This window comes from Fukomys damarensis, unplaced genomic scaffold, assembly GCF_012274545.1.
Source record: "Fukomys damarensis isolate Sample0158 unplaced genomic scaffold, DMR_v1.0_HiC HiC_scaffold_24, whole genome shotgun sequence".
In the NCBI taxonomy this organism is placed as follows: domain Eukaryota; kingdom Metazoa; phylum Chordata; class Mammalia; order Rodentia; family Bathyergidae; genus Fukomys; species Fukomys damarensis.
The window spans coordinates 65,521,631-65,540,397 of NW_022900936.1; the positions used below are offsets into that span (position 1 = coordinate 65,521,631).

Below are 18,767 nucleotides of genomic sequence, written 5' to 3' on the forward strand. Positions count from 1 at the left end.
CCCTTCCATCCCCCACTCCTCCTCTCCTCATTAACAAACTCTTTATTTCCATTTTTTCATTTTCTCATATTTTTTCTTTTCCCTTATTTCCTTGCCCCTACCCTTCCCCCTTTCCCTACACCTTTAGCCCTTTTCTTCCTATTTCACACTCTTAATTATCCCATTAGGATCTTGTGTCCTATTATAGTTTTTCACACCAGAGAAACTATTCGATATTTACACGTGTGACTTATTTATTTCACTTAGGAGGATATCCTCAATGTGTGTCCATTTTCCTATGGATGACTCTAATTTCTCATGCTTTATGGCTGAGTAGTATTCCATTTTATAGAAAACCACATCTTCTTTATGCAGTTTCCAACAGATGGACAGATGGGCTGTTTCCAAGTTTTAGCTATTACAAACTGTGCCACTATAAACATTGGTACACATATATCACTGTGGTATGATTTTAATTCTTTTGGAAAGATACCCAACAGAGGGATGGCTGGGTCAAATGGAATCTCTAATCCTAGTTCTTTGAGGTATCTCCATATTTACTTCCATAGTGGTTCCACCAGTCTGCACTCCCACCAACAATGGAGAAGGGTTCCTTTCTCCCCACAACCCCGCCAAAATTTGTTATTGTGTGATTTCTTGATAGCAGCCATTCTTTGTGGGGTGAGGTGGAATCTCAGTGTTGTTTTCATCTGCATCTCTTGAATGAGCAGTGATGTGGAGCATTTTTCATATATTTACTTGCTGCTTTGACTTCTTTGTCTGAGAAATGTCTGTTCATTTCAGATGCCCATTTTTGAATGGGGCCTTTGTATTTGGGGGGCTGACTGTTTTGAGTTCTTTATATATTCCAGGTAATAGTCCTTTGTCTGAGGAGCAGCTCTTAAAATTTTTTTCTCACATTGTAGGTTGTCTCTTAGTTGTGTTGATGGTTTCTTTTGCAGTACAGAAGCTTTTTAATAAGATGAGATCCCAGTTGTTGATTCTTTCTGCTAGTTCCCGTGCTACTGAGGACTTCTTCATAAAGTCTTTTCCTATGCCAATGTCTTCAAGAGTTCTGCCTAATTTATCTTCCAGCAAATTTAGTGTTTCTATTTTAATATTTAGATCTTTAATCCACTTTGATTTTAATTTAGAGCATGGTGAGAGATAAAGGTCTAGTTTTAATCTTTGGCAGGTTGAGATCCAGTTTTTCCAATACCATTTATTAAAGAAGCTATCTTTCCTCCACTGAGGTTGGTCAGCTCCTTTGTTAAAGATGACGTAGCTGAATGAATCTGGATTTGTTTTTGTGTCTTCCAATCTGTTCCACTGATCCTCAGGTCTGTTTCTTTGCCAGTACCATGCTATATTTTTATCACAGTGGCTTTGTAGTATAGTTTCAGATTGGGAATTGTTATACCTGCTGCCATGTGTCTGTTGCCTAGGATGGCTTTTGCTATTCTAGGTTTCTTATGGTTCCAAATGAATTTTTGGATTGTTTTTTCTAGTTCTGTGAAATATAGTGTTGGAATTTCAGTTGGTATTGCATTGAATCTGTAGAGCAATTTTGGTAGTATGGCCATTTTCACTATGTTAATTCTTCCTACCCAGAAGCAGGGGTTATCTTAAAATTTTCTTATATCCTCTTCGATCTCTTTTTTCAGAGTGCTGTAGAGGTATTTTGCTTCTTTTGTTAGATTGATTCCTAGATACTTCATTTTTTGGGGGTGCTATTGTTAAAGGAATTATTTCCCTAATTTCTCTCTCAGTGAGTCTGTTATTTGTGTACAAGAAGGCTATTGATTTTTGGGTGTTGACTTTGTATCCAGCTACTCTGCTAAAAGTGTCTATTAAGTCAAGAAGTCTTTTGGTAGAGTTTTTTGCGTCTTCAATGTAGAGTATCATATCATCAGCAAATAATGACAGTTTAACTTCTTACTTTCCTATCTTTATTGCTTTAATTTCTATCTCTTGTCTAATTGGTGTGCCTAATGTTTCCAGAACTATATCAAAGAGGAGTGGTGATAGTGGGCATCCTTATATTGTTCCTGATTTTAACATGAAAGTTTTCAGTTTTTGGCCATTTAATATGATGTTTGCTGTTGGATTTTCAGAGATAGCCTTTATTAACAACTTTATTAAGAACCTCGATTATTTTGCATTTATTCAGACCTGTTCTGTGAGCTAGTATGTGGTCATCTTGGAGAATGACCCATGTGTAGCCAAAAGAATGTATGTTCTGAGTTTGTGGGGTGGAACACTCTATATACGTCTATCAGTCCATGCATTCAAAAGCTTGGTTCAGTTCTAGTCTTGATTTTTTGCCTAGATGATCTGTCTATTTGTGATAGTGGGGTATTTAGATCCCCCACTACAATTGTATTAGTGCTTATTTGGTTTTTTCATGTTACTTAGTATTTGTTTTATATAGTTGGGGGCATTTATATTTGGTGCATATGTGTTTATGATTGTCATTTCTTCCTCTTGGATTGTTCCCCTTACAAGGATGTAGTGGCCTTCTTTGTCTCTTTTAATCAGTTTTGGTTTGAAATTTACTTTGTCTGTGAATAAGATTGCTACCGCTGCTTTGTTCTGGGCTCCTGTCATGTGGAGAATTGTTTTCCATCCTTTCATTTTCATTCTGTGGGCTTCTTTTTGCACTAGATGTGTTTCTTGTATACAACATATTGTTGGATTTTGCTTCTTAATCCATTCTGCCAGTCTATTTCTCTTGATTGGTGAATTGAGGCCATTGACATTGATGATTGTAAATGATATGTACTGACTTATTATTGTCATGTTATTGGCCTTTTGTTGACTCTTTAATTTTTTGTCTTCTTTTGGTTTCTTGCCTTGGCTATTTGATTTGCTCTGTTGGGCCTCATGGTGTTGTGATCTTCATTGTGTTTTTCTAGGATATTGTTTAAAATTCCTTGCAGTGCTGGTTTAGTATTCATGAAGTTTCTCAAGTGTTTTTTGTCATGGAAGTATATTATTTCTCCATCCATTTTGAAAGAGAGTTTTGCAGGATACATCAGTCTTGGGTGTAGGTTGTTTTCTTTTAGGACTTGAAATACCTCACTCCAGGCTCTCCTTGGCCTGAGAGTTTGTGTTGAAAAGTCTGCTGTGATTCTGATGGGCTTTCCTTTGCATGTGATTTGTTTCTTTTCTCTTACTGCTTATAGTATTTTGTTCTTCTGTTGGGTTTCTAGGATCTTGATTATTGTATGTCTAGGTGTAGATTTTTTTTTATTGTGGCTAGTTGGGGTCCTATATATATGCCTCAGTTATCTGAATGTCAAATTCATCCCCTCTGTTTGGGAAGTTTTCTGTCATTAATTCTGTGAACAGCTTTTTAAAGTCATTTGCATTTTCTCCTGCTGCTTCGTAGATTCCTATCAGTCTTATGTTATTCTGCTTTGCATCATCTAGGAGTTGTTGGATCGATTTCTCATGATCCCTTACTGTTTTTGAGAGACCTCTCTTTTCACAGTCACTGTCTGCGATCCTATCTTCTATATCTGAGATTCTATCTTTGCAATCTTTTATTCTGTTGCATGTACTTTCAATAGAGTTTTTAATCTCCTGGATATCTGTTTGAATCTGTTGAATGGATTCCATTTCTTTCTTATGTTGGGTGTTCATTGTTTCCATTTCTTTCTTATTCTGGGCCTTCATGGTTTCTATTATGTTCCTCAGCTCATCTAATTTTTACCCGTTTCTGTTGTGGAGTCTCAAATCATATCTTTCATTTTGCTCACCATCTCTATGGTTATCTGGGAAATTATTTGTTTTGAATTTTTCTAGAGCTTGATTTATCAGTTTTGTTACTTCCTGTGCTGTGAGTTCTGAGTGTCCTGGAGGTTCACTATCAGACTTTTCATCCTATTTTGCCCTACTGTTTGCCATTGGTGGACTGGAAGTCTGTCTTTGTGTCTTGTTTAAGTGTTTTCTCATCTTTATTTTTGCTGTTGGGTTGCCCTTGATTCAATCTCTGGGTCATTAAATCTTCCGGATACCCATGCGTCCCAGCCTTTGATTCTCTAATGACTTAAATACATTCTCATTTTCATAATTGAGAAAACAACTCAACAATTCAATCCCTATCCTTTATCCCAATTGATACAATCAGGAATACAATAGGATCAATCACCACCCTTTATAGCAAGCCATGCCTCTGCAGAGTGTGTCCAAGGACTGCACAATCAGGGGATCTGGGGGGCGGTGCTCAGCAGTGCCCTCGCAGCTACCCTCCTGGCACTGGGTCCAGGCAATCAGTGGTGCCCACAGGGAAGGGCGTGACTATGGGATCAGACCAGCCTCGCAGCAGAGGGGAATCTGAAGTCCAAGTCAGCATGCTCTCCTACTTTCTTCTTTTTGCTCAAGATACTCTGGCACTTTGCATTTTGGAGTTCAATATTAATTTTATGATTGTTTTTACTAGTTTTGTAAAAATGCCATTGGAATTTTGACAGAAATTGCTTTGAATCTATAAATTGCTTTGCATAGTTTGGACATTTTAATGATACTGATTTTTTTTTAATGTCTCCATTTTCTTTATTTCTGCTCTTAACTCTATTTTTTTCTTCTACTAATTTTGAGTTTAATTTTTATTTTCTAAATCCTTGAGATGCAGCAATAACTTGTTTATTTTATATCATTCTTCTTTTTTAATGGGAGTGTTGATGGCTATTAGCTCTCTTCTTAGCATTGCTTTTTTGGTATCCCACAGGTTTTTGTATCTTTTTCCATTTTCATTCATTTCAATGTTTTAAAAAATTTTTTCTTCCTTGATTCATTGTTTGTTCAAAGATAAATTGTTGTATTTGTATAGTATCCAAAGTTTTTATTATGATTTCTAGCTTTATTGCATTGTTGTCAGAAGATACTTGACATGATTTAACTTTTTAAAAATTTGTTGAGACTTATTTTGTAGCCTGTCACATGGTCTATCCTAGAGAATGTTACATGTGATGAGAAAGGTGTGTATTCTGCATCTATCAAATGGAATACGGAATAGTCATAAATGTTTGTTAGGTGCATTTGGTCTAGGCTGCTACTGTAATATTTTTTTGTAGATTTTCTGTCTGGATGATCTTTGCATTGATGCAAGTGGGGTGTTAAAGTCCTCAACTATTACTGTATTGGAGTCTGTCTCTCCTTTAGGTCTACTTGCTTTACATATTTAAGCATTCCAATATTGGGTGTGTATCCTCACCAGAATCACCTGTTCAGCTCTACTTGAAGGTTTCTAGGCTTTTTGTAGCTTGCTTCTCCAAACTTTTCCATTTCTCCTAAACCAGTTCCACAGGCTTTTCCACATGGTCAAGTGTAATCATAACAGTAACCCCTTTTCTCTGAACCTAATTCCTATGTTAAGTTTCTGTTAATGTAACAAATCCCTGAAGTGATCAACTTTATAAAGAAAAAAGGGTTTATATTTGTGCTTAGTTTCAGAGGATTTAGTCCATGATCAGCCAAACATATTGCTTTTAGGCCTCCAATGTGGAGCAGCAAATCTGGAGAGGAGTTCTTCATAGAAAAAAAAAAATGTCACTGTGTGGCCAGGATGCAAAAAAGAGAGGAACAAGAGAAGCTAGAGTCTCACTCCCCACTTGATGACTGTAAGACCGTCCATTAGGCCTTGCCTCTTAAGTATTCCATCATCTCCAATACAGCCACTCTGGGAAGCGAGCAGGCCTTTAACACATGGACCTTTGACAGACATTCCACATCCAAATTATAGTGTGTCCAAACTATACATGTATATAATTTGTGACAAGTGAGTGGCAAGTTGAGAATGTTGGAGAGGAGAGGAGAATATCATGATGGGACCCATCTGCAGGTTTGTGCAATAAGGTTTTTTTCCTGAGTACCTAAAGTTTTTTTTTTTTTTTTACAGAAAGATGTTTAATCTTGAGAACAATATGATTAGATTTCTCTGTTAGAAATTAAAGGTTAGAAATATTGCTCAGTTTAATTAGAAAGTTTAAATTTATAAAACTTGTTTAAAGGATAGAAGACAAGGATAGAAATTATGAAAACTTGTGACCTATGATCAGAAATTTTTCATATCGTTTCAATTGAACATTCATTACATATTTATAAAGCTTTTCCCTATATAATCACCTTTAAGAAAAACAAGATTGCACAAATCTCTTATTAACTATTATTAGAAGTCTTTAGATTTCTTACTATTTAGGGATCTCTTACTCACTTATTTTCAACTAAGACATAAAAAATTAACTTGCCAGCCCTGGAGTCAGTTTATTTTGTCATGATCATGTTCCTGGACCTCCAGTTTATCAGGGCTTCAATTAACTTCTCAACAGCTAACCTTTCTAGGGACACCCCAAATATGTCTTTATTTATATTCTGTGCATTCTTGATTTCCTGCAGATTACTTTATTCTTGGGGACAAGTTTTAAAAAACCAAACAAACCAGCTTCTTTCACTTTCATCATTTTCTCTTCATACCACTCATAAATACATCCACCTACTCCACATATTTTTTAATCACTAAACTCATACTCCCTCTAGTGGTCATTTAGTAAATCTTTAATAATTATTAACTTCTTTAATTAATGGCATACCTTTAGTCTTTTAAGTCATCTTTTTTCTAATGTATTAAAATTGTTTTATCTGGTAAAATTATCATAACCAAGGGTTAAAAATTTAACATATATACAGTTCAAAATCAAGCATAATATATTGTTTAGGAGTACGTGTAGATGGAATAAAGCAAGAGAAAAAAAAATTTCTTCAGTTTTGAGGCTGGCAGTGGAGGTGGACATAGGTAGATGCAGTAGGAAGACAAAATAGTGAAGAACTTCATGTAACCATTGATAATTATTTTCCCACCACTGTGTCCACCCCAAACTATTTTAAAGCAATTCTCAGACATAATGCCATTTCTTATATTAATATTTACATATCTCTAAGAAGTACATTTTTATTTTTACTTATGTACCATTCTGTTATCACATCCAACATAATAATAATTGGTCTATACACATTTTCTTGAGAGTCTCAAAATGTTGTCTTTGTTTTGTTTTATTTTTTGGGACAAGCTTGCACTATGCAATTCAGGCAGTCCTTGAACTCACTTGTATCCCAGACTGGCCTTCAACTCACATGACATCCTCCTGCCTCATCCTCTTGAGTGCTGGGATTACAGGCATGTGCTACTACACCTGGCAAAAATGTCTTTTTAAGACATTTGTCTTTAAAACATCCTAATTAGAATCCAAAGACAATTCCTGAATTGTATTTGGGATTTGTATTTCTTGTCTCTTTTATTTTATGAATGCCCTTTCTCTTTTTTAAGCCTATTGATTTATTGAGTTAAACTGGATTAGAATAACTTTTATCTAGCCTTATTTAACTTGTTCTTTGTATTCTCCATATTTCCTATAACTGATAGTTACAGATTTCTTTTTTTACTACACTTGATCTTAGCCAAAGGCTGAGAAGCGATTACAGATTCTTTTTATTAGTACATGTATGTGGTACACAGTGTTTACATTTCTTGTGTGGAGTAGGTTCAGAACACATCTTAATGACATTTTTTCATCTCTTTCCCTTCCCTCCTCACTGTCCCCTCTCCCTGATCCCCTTCCTTATTATTATATTTTTTTGGTATATACTTATAGTACAAAATGTTTACATTCCTGGTATTCCTTGTAGTTACAGATCTAAAGGCTTAATGAGCATTAGATTCTGTGGGGTTTGATGAGAATTAGATTCTTTGAAGTTTTTGTTTTGCAAAAGTACTCCATGGATGATTCTGTGTACTTTCTTTTATATCCTAAAGCGTGTGATGTGTGGTTTTCTCACTTTAAATGAAGCTCAAATTAATCAGTGGGTTTAGTTAACCGGTGTTTCTTGTTAACATTAACTTTTTCTGAATTTTCATAGGGAGGTACCATTTTAAGAAAATGACATGTATTTAAAATTTGTGAAGCAGTAAGGAAGGAGAGGAAGTATAGGAAATGTGATTTAAATGTCCATTTCCTTATCTGTAGGAGGATATATTAATTGTATTAGATTGAATCCCAGTGCCCATTATAAACCGATGAAACAGATCTACTGTTTCAGGCTAAGTATCACCTCCTTTTCCTCAATAATAGCTGCTTCAGGTGTTCACCTTTTTCTTTTCTTAACACCACTTCTGTATTTATTTTTTAACCATGTTCCTTGGTTACAAGGTAGTAAAATTAACTACTTTATAAGTGATGTATAAGTTGAATTAAGAGCACTGAATCCTAACCACTAGACCACCAGGGAGTGTCCATATAAGATGAATTGTGAAATACAGTACCAGAAGAACTCAAACCCAGCCCACCTGAATGTCTATGATAAATTTCAAGTGATGTTAATTAACTTTTTAAACAGGGTTCAACTACACCAGTAACCGTTTTCAAAGGTTCAAAGAAACCTTACTTAAAAGAATGCATTTTGATTATTAACCATGATACTGGAGAATGTCGACTAGAAAAACTAAGCAGCAACATCACTGTGAAAAAAACAAGGTAGGTGGTTCAGGAAGAAATTATTTTATCGACCTATGAATTTCTAAGGAAATGTCAGGAAAGAAATTATTAAAGTCTGGTTATTATGTAAGGTTATTTCTCTCAGTTAAAAAATCTTTTAATCTTTCATTTTAAATTTGTTGAAGATCTTTAGTCAGATTTTACCACATTGCTTGCTGTATGATATATGATACCTTGTATTGTTTCTGAATGCTTTCCATATATGTAGGCATATGTGGTAGATCTTTTCACAGAATTGGACTGAAAGGAGCTGTTTATGTGCTCCAAAATAATTTCATCCTTGCTAGTAAAAATGTATTTTGCTCCTAGATTATGTAAGGCACTATAAAAATGAGTTTGTTATGTAGATGGTAAATTCAAGACTTCTACGTTTTAATCAGATTAACAGACCAATGAGCAAGAGAGTAGTATCATCTCATGTCCTTTTTGGAAGTAGGTGATGAGTTATTTACCGTGCAATGTAAGGGCACTTGAAGTGAGAGGTCATGATTGATTAGAACATTCAGGAAGCCTGAGTGATGATGTGTCTTGAGAAGGTGTTAATTAGGATCATGAAAAGTATTTTGCTTAAAAATAAGAATTTCCAAGACCAACCTCAGTTCACAGAAGGAGGCTGGAAAGATATTTGTTAATAGCCCTTTATCTCCCCTTCCCCCAGCTTCCTTGATTCTTATTATTAGTTTGGGCCCAGCATGGTGACACACACCTGTAAGCCTAGCACTCTGGGAGGCTGAGGCAGAAGGATCACAAGTTATGCCCATCAGGGGCAACTTAGGATTCAATAAGACCCTATGTCAAAATAAAATATAAAAAAGGCTGAGGCTGTAGCTCAGTAGTGTGAAGTCCTGGCACCAATTTCCAAGCACTAACACACAAAAATTAAAATCAACCAGAAAGGATACAAGGTTAAAGGATATAAGCAAGATTTGGATGCAGGAAAATAACCATTTTTTTCAAGGCTAGTGAATACTACCTCTTTGAACAGAGAAGAGCTTTTCTCTTTACTTGGGTGCAAGTACTGGAAAGTGGAGGATGATGTTAATAATGAGTTGGAGAGAAGGTTGTAAAGTAGGTCGAAGTTACTGGCTTCAGTATTAACTCAGCAAGTGAGATGTTTTCTTGCAGACAGTGGTTACATATTAAAAAGAATTTTAATCCAGGTATTGGCATATTTACAGCTGTATTTTGAAACACTGATCCAACAAAGAAACTAAATGAAACAATGTGGAAAACAGGAAAATGTGTAAACTGTGATTTTTGAGAGTGAGCATTAAAAGTGAGATGTTAAGGACCTGGGATTTAGCTCAGTGGTGCTGCCACCTGTTTCTCAAGAGCAAGGTCCAGAGTTCAATCCCCAGTACCAAAAGAAAAACAAAAGTGAGATGTTAAATACTTTGTGAAAGAAGAGTTGATAATATTTGGTGACTGGAAATGGTAGAGGCAGAGGTCAATCATAATTTTGTCATATATGCATATTGAAGGTGTTGAAATAAAAGTATGAATCTCATTTATTAGCATGTCTGTCTTAAAATTATGAATTGAATTTGAATTAAAGTCCTGAATGTGGAAGTGATTTAATTTTAGCAAAAATGATAAATTTAGAACTTAGAGAAAATATTTTATCAATTATCTACTTAGATGCACATACACTTTTCCTGTTATTTTAGTCATTGGTGAATGTGCTGTCTGTTCAAGTTGAGCAGTGGTTGTTTTCATTCCTATTTGTGTCCATCACCTGTTCTGTATGTATGCCATATATATAGCAGGTACTTGAAAGAAGCAAAACAAAGCAACACAAAAACTTGTTAAATGAAGTAGCATTTTAATTCTTGAATATCATTTTAATAATTTCTAAGGGAAATGGTCAAATTTAGTAAGTTTGTAAATTGAAATGTTACATTGCTGTCATACTTGTTTTGATTTTTGAGATTCTTAATTGCAGAGTTGAAGGAGGCAGTAAAATTCACCATCATGTAGAACAACAACATCAACAAATACAAAATTCAACTAGGACTCCCAGTTTTATAAAGCATTCTCCATCTGAAGATAAGATAGCCCCAACATCACTAATGGATGACATTGAAAGAGGTAAAATCTAAATGTATATAGCATCTTCTTTATAACTGATAAGAACTGTGAAATACAATTTTTCATTTTGGTTAATAGATTAACTATAAGCTTTTAATTAAAACATACATTTCTGTAATTATGCATTTTTCTGTGACAAGGATGTAGCTTGTGATTTAAAGTACCTTGTAAATAAGGCTGCGTCTATGTAAAAGAACATCTTTTCATTATTCTTGCAAAAATGTGACTGTGTAGTTGTATGTAATTGGAGTTTTCTACTTTTTTGCAGATGTGATTATTTATAATTCAATTTTCTATAGATTCTTCTTGTCACAACTTTATCTATAGTAAGACTGTAGATGTCTAAGATACCACCGGCAAAATGGGAAATGAGATATAGTAAGCAGAAGCTGCAGGCAAGTTTTTCTGAATTGCTACATACTTCGCAGCAGGAAGGCATTTCTAGGGATATACAATCTTTGTGAAAGTAAGAAAATTTAAATCTCCATTTTTATTAGCTAAAGTTGAGATGTTCATATTATAGTAATCATGGCAACATAAGACCCCAGTCATCAAAATATATTTGCCACTATATTTTGCCTTCATAATTAGCATGTAACCTGTCCAATTCCCCTTCTAGTACTAGTACAGTATTTGTTCTCTTATGGATTAGTAGTCCTATACAAAAAGAATTAATAAGGCTAGAACCCTTGTTATCAAAAGAGATCTTTTTTTCTTTTCTGGTACCAAGGATCAAACTTGGGTCCTTGTGCTTGCAAGGCAGGCGGTGGAACCACTGAGCTAAATCCCCAGCCTATTAAAAGAGATCTTAAATTCTGTTTTTATATTATGACTGCTTCCAAAATAGTTTTGAATCATGATGTTGATATAGGGGAAATAGGTGCAACTTCCAAACCTACATATCCAAAACGCAAGTTTGTGTTCTCTAAAATCAAGAATAAATTCTAGGAAAAACAAAGGTTAAGAGTAGGAAAAGTTTATTGAGAGAAAGATAGCTTCTGTCTAAGAGAGATAGAAGGGGGACTAGAAATGGGTTGCCTGCCCTCCTTGTTTTTCAGTGTTTTATATGGCAAGGCCATGAGGTGAGGTGGGTACAAAGTGGGACAAAACTGTAAGACCCAATGGAAAATTACAAGGTGGATATGAGGTGGGACAAAACCATGATCAACCGGTAAGATTACAGGTAATATTGATTAAATGGGAATCAAATGGAAAAACAAGTCACCTATAAAGGGTTTCCAGAAAGGGATTGGGCTAGAGAGATTGATGTCTATTTAGAATATCAATCGCTGCTATTCATCTCTAGGGGAAAGTAATACCTCTTTTCTTTTTATAATGCTAATCAGCAAATGTGCCTCAATTGTTTTTAGATGCTGAGGGCCCAGCTTTTTCTAACTGCCTTGTAATAATTTCTAACTAAACTATCTGCAATAATGTCATTCTATACATATATATGATGAAATACTGGAATAGGGAATCAAGAGATTGAAGAGGAATTTGAAACAAATTTGTTTATAAAAATTAGCTCTGAGCTTCCTGGCCATCAAGACAATAATGAAAACACAAATAGCATTTTATAATATCTAAGATGGTTTCAAAAAATCAGAATGTTCTTCCTGTTAAATCCTAAAAGGGATTAATCATGTGGAACCTATTCTAGAGAGCATTAAGCTACATATTATCTTGAACAATAATTTTATAGTGCAAGTAGAAGTTACCTCATGGCAATTTGGTCACATAAACCTTAATTAAAGCATTGTATTGAAGCAATGGAAAACAGTTGCAGAGGATAAGTTAATCTAATCATAAAATTTTCTTGTTCTAACTTTGTATGAAAATGGAGCATCCTATACTTTAATGTGTTTATATAGCATATTCCTTAGAATATAATCTACAAAATATTTTTTCACCCTTACTGTGCCACTAATTATTATTAAGATGGTTGAATCAACTTTTCAAATTTATATTAGCAGTTGTACTAGTATTTTTTATAACTTAATTTTTACATCATATGTTTAAGCTACCTGGAATTTAAATTTAAAGAATAAGATGGAGTCTTAGGAGAGTAGGGCTAAAAGAGACCTTAAAGAAGTAATGTCTGAAAACAGTTGATGAATGACTTAAACACAAAGATCAAGAAGCTGAACAATTCCTAACTAGGATAAACCCAAAGAAATTCATACATACCAAGAGACTTCATAATTAAATTTTGAAAACTGAAGGCAAAGGTAAAATGTGGAAGCAAGAGAGAAATGGCACATCATATTTCTCAGCTGAAACCCAGGAGATGAGAAGAAAGCAGCACAAAATATAGACTTATGAATAAAACCATTGCTACAAATAGGTACATTAATAATAATTAAAGGATTAATCTGTCTTGAAAACCAAAATTATACCAGCTGTAGTCTCTCATAATGGAATCAAACAAAAAAATATTATTAATAGGAAAAATGTCTAAGCTCTTGGTAATTAGCATACATCTAAATGATCCAAGGGTTAAAGAAGAATCAAAGTAAATTAGAAATGCATGTAACTACATATAAAACAAATATAGCATACAAAAATAAATGAGATGCACCTAAAGCTGTATTGAGGGGAAGGGAGTATATTTTTGGTACTAAATGTTCATATTAGAAAAGAAAATTCTGGGCTGGGGATTTAGCTTAGCGGTTTGGTGGCCTGCCTTGCAAGCACAAAGACCCAAGTTCGATCCCTGGTACCAAAAAAAAAAAGAAAAGAAAATTCCTATCTCAGGAAACTAAAAAAAGGAAGGCATATTAAACCCAAAAGAGAAGCAAGTAATAAAAATAAAAAGTAAGCAGAATGAAATTGAAAACAGTAGAATCAATGAAGTAAAAAGGCAGGTCATCAAAAAATTTATACTGTTGATAAACCTTTAGAAAGAAAAGAAAAAAAAATACAAACATTAGCATCAGGAATGTAATTATACTTCTATAACCAGGAGAGTAATGAGTTCACTACAGATTCAGAAGCCATTTAAAAAGTTAAAATGGAATGTTACTCATTAATTTGATAATTTAAAGGGACCAATTTCTCAAAAGCTAAGCATTGCCAAAACTTAACCAAAATGAAGTAGATAATCTGAATATGTCTATTAATATTACAGAAGTTGAATTAGTAATTAAATGCATGCAAAAAAAAGTAGCCAGGCCCAGATGGTTTCACTGGTGAAGTTTGCTGAGCATTTAAAGAGAATTAACACCAATTTCCAAAAAGTAGAAAAGAAGATGCTATGGTTGGGGTAAATATCCTCCGAAGGCCCATGTGTTAAAGGTTTGATGGCCCATGCTTCAGGACCAACACAAGGTCCTGAATTTGGTCCCCAGTACCAGAAAAACATTATGAAGTCTTGATCTCCTACCCATGGCACTGTTGAGAGGTGATGGGAACTCTGGGGGGAAGGCTAGTGGGAGGTCTTCGGTCATTGGTAGCATTTATCTAAAGTGGATATTGGGACACCAGCCCATCTCTCTTCCTTTCATTTCCCAATTATGAGGTGAAGATTTTGATCTGCTGTGTGTTTCCTGTTATTTCCTCCCAAAAGAGGCCTAAAAGCAATGATTCTTCCTGATCTTGGACTAAAATCTCTAAAAGCATGAGCCAAAGTAATTCATTTTATAAGCTCAAGTATGTGTTACATTAATGGAAAGGTAACACCAGAAAGAACATTGATAAGCTCATCTTATGAGACTTGTAGTACCCTGATATTAAAACCAAATAAACATAGTACAAGAAAAAGAAAACAATAGTCTAATATCTCTTAACTTTAACATTAAAAATTCTTGCCTCTAATTACCTTACTCTGGAAGCTGAAGCAAGAAAATCACAAGTTTGAGCCCTGTCTGCACAACTTAGTGACATAGAGAGGGAGAGACCTGTCTCAAAATTAACAACTTCAAAAAAATTTTAATTGTGAAGGACCCAAGTTTAATCTTCCATACCACACACGCACACACGCACACACACACCCCAAGGGAAATGTAGCAAATCTAATATTATATAAAAAGAATTATGGAACATGACCAAGAAAACATTCATCTTTTCATATTGCTTATATTTGAATAAGTGTGTGAATGGGAATGGGGGAAGACAAGTAATAAACAAGTAAGTAAATATCCAAGTGAATTTCAGAGATTGTCTTGAGGAAAATAAAACAGGTAATGGAGTTTGAAGGAAAAAAGCGCTGAGGAGGTTAAATTTTAATTTGAGAAATAACTAGGCTTTCAGAGATCTAGAATCTCATCAGAGGCACTGTTAATATAATAAAGCTAGCTACAGACTAGGAGGAACTCAGAGGAAAAATTCACAGTTCTGACAAAGACCTCATAACCAGAACTTACTATAAAGAATGCTTATAAATCAAGAAAAAAAATAGCCAAACATGAACATGAACAAGACTCAAATGAATATTTCACAAAAATAGCCAGAGCACATGAAAAATTGCTTCATATTATAACTTATCAGAGAAATGAAAATTAAAACTAATGAGACACCACTGCACATTCAAATGACTTTCTATATTAAGTATATGTGAAGGTGGGGGAAAATATAAATATCTGTAACTCTTATAAGTAGTAGGAGTGTAAAACCATTTTAAAAACTGGTAGTTTTTAATGAAATAAAATCTATTTTTATCTTGAAACTCAGTGATTTTTCTCTTTTCTTCCCAAAAGAAATGAAGGCATGTATTCACAAAATGATTCATAGGAGAAATTTTATAATAGTTTTATTTATAGTAGCTACAAAACTGGGAAAAAATAAATATCCATAAATGGAAAATGGATAACCAATTTGTGGTACAAGTTGAGCTACAAATTCATTCAATAACTGAATGAGTATCAAAGCCATTATGTTAGTAAAAGAAGCCAAACATTTAAAAGCACATGGCAGGGTTGCAATTTAGCTCAGTGGTTCTGCCACCTGCCTCACAAGTGCAAGGTCCTGAGTTTGATCCCCAGTACCAAATAAATAAATAAATAAATAAAAGTACATGGAAAGTGAATCTATTTAAATGAAGTTGAAGAACAGACAAAAATCTTTAGTAATGGAAGTCAAAATGGTATTGGCTGGAGAAATGCACAAGAGAACATTCATAGCGATGGGTCTTGATCTCAGTGGTAGATATACATATGCCAAAATTCATTAACTGCATTTTGCTGTATGTAAAATATGTATTAAATGGCAAAGACCTGAATGCAGAATATATCAAGCAAAGTAAACAGCACAAAGAGTTTAGGGTGTATGAACTAGAAAAAAATGTGGAGTGTTGAGCAGCAACAACTCAACCTCTCTGAGATTCAGAATCCAGACAGTGGAAAATAACAACTTGAGGAAGGTAAGGGAGAGAGGGGGAGAGAGAGATCTTATCTACCCTTATCTACTATAGTGAGAGGGAGAGGGACGGAGAGAGGGAGAAAGAGAAAGAGAGAGATCGATCGCTAGGAAACAGGAAGAAACTGACAGGAAAATTAAAAGCTATGGAGAAATTGAGACAGAACACACAAGGCAGAGAAGGGAAAGAAACAGTCTGGACTTTCTCCCTAGCTTCCAGCTCACTGAACCTATAAAAACAAAGTAAATGCTGAGAACTTCAGGAAGCCCGAGGGAGAAATGAGGCAGTAGAGAGGACTAGTAGTTGCTGTGATCTTGCAGGGACAGCACAGGATTCTGCTCCCACAGAAGTGCTTCCACAGTCAATAGCTGGTGAGTGACCCCAGTCCAAGTGTCCACCATTATCATAGGAGAGAGTGCTTGATTAGGCACAATTCTGGGAAAGGGTGTGTGTAATGTTTGAACCCAAGACTCAGAGCAGCCATAGAATGGCTTCACTTTAGTTGTTACCTTTCCAGCTGGGTGAGAGAGCCATGGGAGACAGCCATAGGGAGCAGACTGTAAAGGACCCCATGAGAAGTTTGAGCTCAGCTGGAAAGGATACAGATAACCACCCCATGTGGCCAGAGGCTAGACACAGCCTGAGTTGCTCTGGATATGAAAGTCTTCACAAAGCAAAAGTCACATAGCCAAATTATTTGAAAGGATAGCAAAAGGAGATTAAAAACAAATTAATGAGGTACTCAGTGGGTTCAAAACCAGAGCTTACAGGAGGTGCTAATGAAAAGATAGCTGAGCTAAACAAAATGATACAAAACATGAATGACCAGATTAGTAAAGAATCAGTTCATTAAAAGGTTTCAATCAGAAATCCAGGAGATTAAAATTTATATTGAAAGTATGTTCACCAGAAATGACTGAAGTGAGGACAGAATTTCAGAAGTAGAACACCGAGATGCCCTCAAAACAAACTACTCAAAGATAACTTAAAAGCAAGAAGGGAACATGAAAAATGAATTGAATTGTCAAGAGCTATCTATATAAATTTTGGGAGGAAAGGGCCGAGGATTTAGCTCAGTGGCACCTTGCCTGCCTAACAAATGCAAGGTCCTGAGTTCAATCCCACAAAAAAAATTGGGGGCGAAATCATTTAATAATTGAAGTGTGACTATAGCTGTCTAAGGCCCAATGTCGTCTTGCCTGAGAGCTGGCTATGGCATATGGAAACATAACTCCATTTTGCCTCTGGTCACAAGTTGAGGCCTCAGTGGCCCCATAATACTATGACGCTCAAGGGCAAGAGTACATCAGCTGAAGACACCCTGGTTCTTGAGAACCGAATAGTAATAAAAAAGAGAGGTTTCACCTGAGGGCAGGACAACTTCTTTATTAGCCTGCTTATCTTGTCCCATCTACTATTGTAAGAATGCTTTCCTTACCACCCTCATCAACATAAGATCTTCAGTGACACTAAGAACCTCATCAGCATAGGATTACTGCACCCTGCTCCCTAAGTCACTTGATTCTCCCTGTGTATACCCAGTAAATAATGATTCGCTTGGGAGTATTTTTGTCTTTGCCCACTCTGAGGCACTGACTGCCTATCCCCACCCTCTACTCTGAAATTATGCAAGTCTCTATTGTCTTTCTTTCTCTAGCCATCCCCCTTTAGAAGTAATTGGAGGATTGATATTAAACTCCTACTAGACAGTGCAAAGAAAATCTAAGAGAAACTGGAATATGTTAAAAATCAGAAGATAGCACAATTAGCATAAAAACCCTGTTCACAGGAATACTGTAATAACAGAATATTTCCAAAAGATAGGGAAAGAAACATACAGTTAATTGAGAAATATAGAACCTCAAATAACAATGACCAAAAGAGAAGCACTCCATGCCACATCGTAAAGTAACCAAAGTCCCTCATCACAGGGACAAAATCTTAAAAGCTATACTCCTAAGTGAAAGAAATAAGTCACACATGTGTAAATACCGAATAGTTTCTCTGGTGTGAATAATCTGCAATAATACATAAGATCCTAATAAGATTACTGACATTTAGAAATGGGAAGAAAGGAGCTAAAGGTGTAGGGAAGGTGGGATGGGTAGGGGAAGGGTAATAAGGGAAAAGAAAAAAATGTGAGATAATGAAAAGATGGAAATAAAGTGTTTATAGATGGGGAGGGGAGGAGGGGGTGAAGGGAGGGCAGGGGTAAGGGGAAAAAATGAGAATCAAGACTTGTCATGTAGAGGTACAAGATCCCAACAATGAATGTAACTGTACTGTATCCCTAAAATGTACCAATAAACTCAATTAAAGCTGAAAAAAAAAGCTGTTAGAGAAAAGCATATAAATCACATATAAAGGTAAACCCACTAGAAATGCAACAGACTTCTCAACACAAACATTAAAAGCCAAGAAAACTCAGTGTGAAGTATTTCAGCCCTTAAAAGACACCATCTTCCAGCCCTGAATTTTATTTAGCCTGAAATACTTTCCTTCAGAATTAATGGTTTAAGCCTGTCTCACTTGATCTGTGTGAAACTCTCCTATTTTGGTCTCATCTTCAATCAGCTCAGTCTTTTGGTTTACACCTTTACTTCACTATGCTGAGAACCAAGGTGCAGAGCTAGCCAGGGATTTGTTAGTTTGGCCACTCTGTTCCTCACCCTAGCACGGCTTGTGAATCAGCCAGTGTCCGTAGCAGGAGTTGCAACCTCTCTCACCTGGGGTGCTCAAGGTGCCCAACATTGGTGATGACAAAGATGAGGTAAAGCCTTTCCTCTTCTCCCTCA

General features: G+C 35.4%; 1 protein-coding gene across 2 annotated transcripts in view; it reads left to right on the forward strand.

Moving 5' to 3' along the window:
• Eaf2 (ELL associated factor 2) overlaps positions 1–18,767 on the forward strand; it is a 44,925-nt gene that overhangs the window by 12,033 nt on the left and 14,125 nt on the right. The window contains exons 3-4 of one of the 2 annotated variants that reach the window (XM_010629989.3): positions 8,374–8,510; positions 10,474–10,619. In XM_010629989.3, coding sequence (XP_010628291.1) covers positions 8,374–8,510; positions 10,474–10,619 — 283 coding nt within the window. Of the gene's footprint in view, positions 1–8,373; positions 8,511–10,459; positions 10,620–18,767 lie in introns of those variants that run through there. The other variant, XM_019208312.2, reaches the window with a different exon arrangement.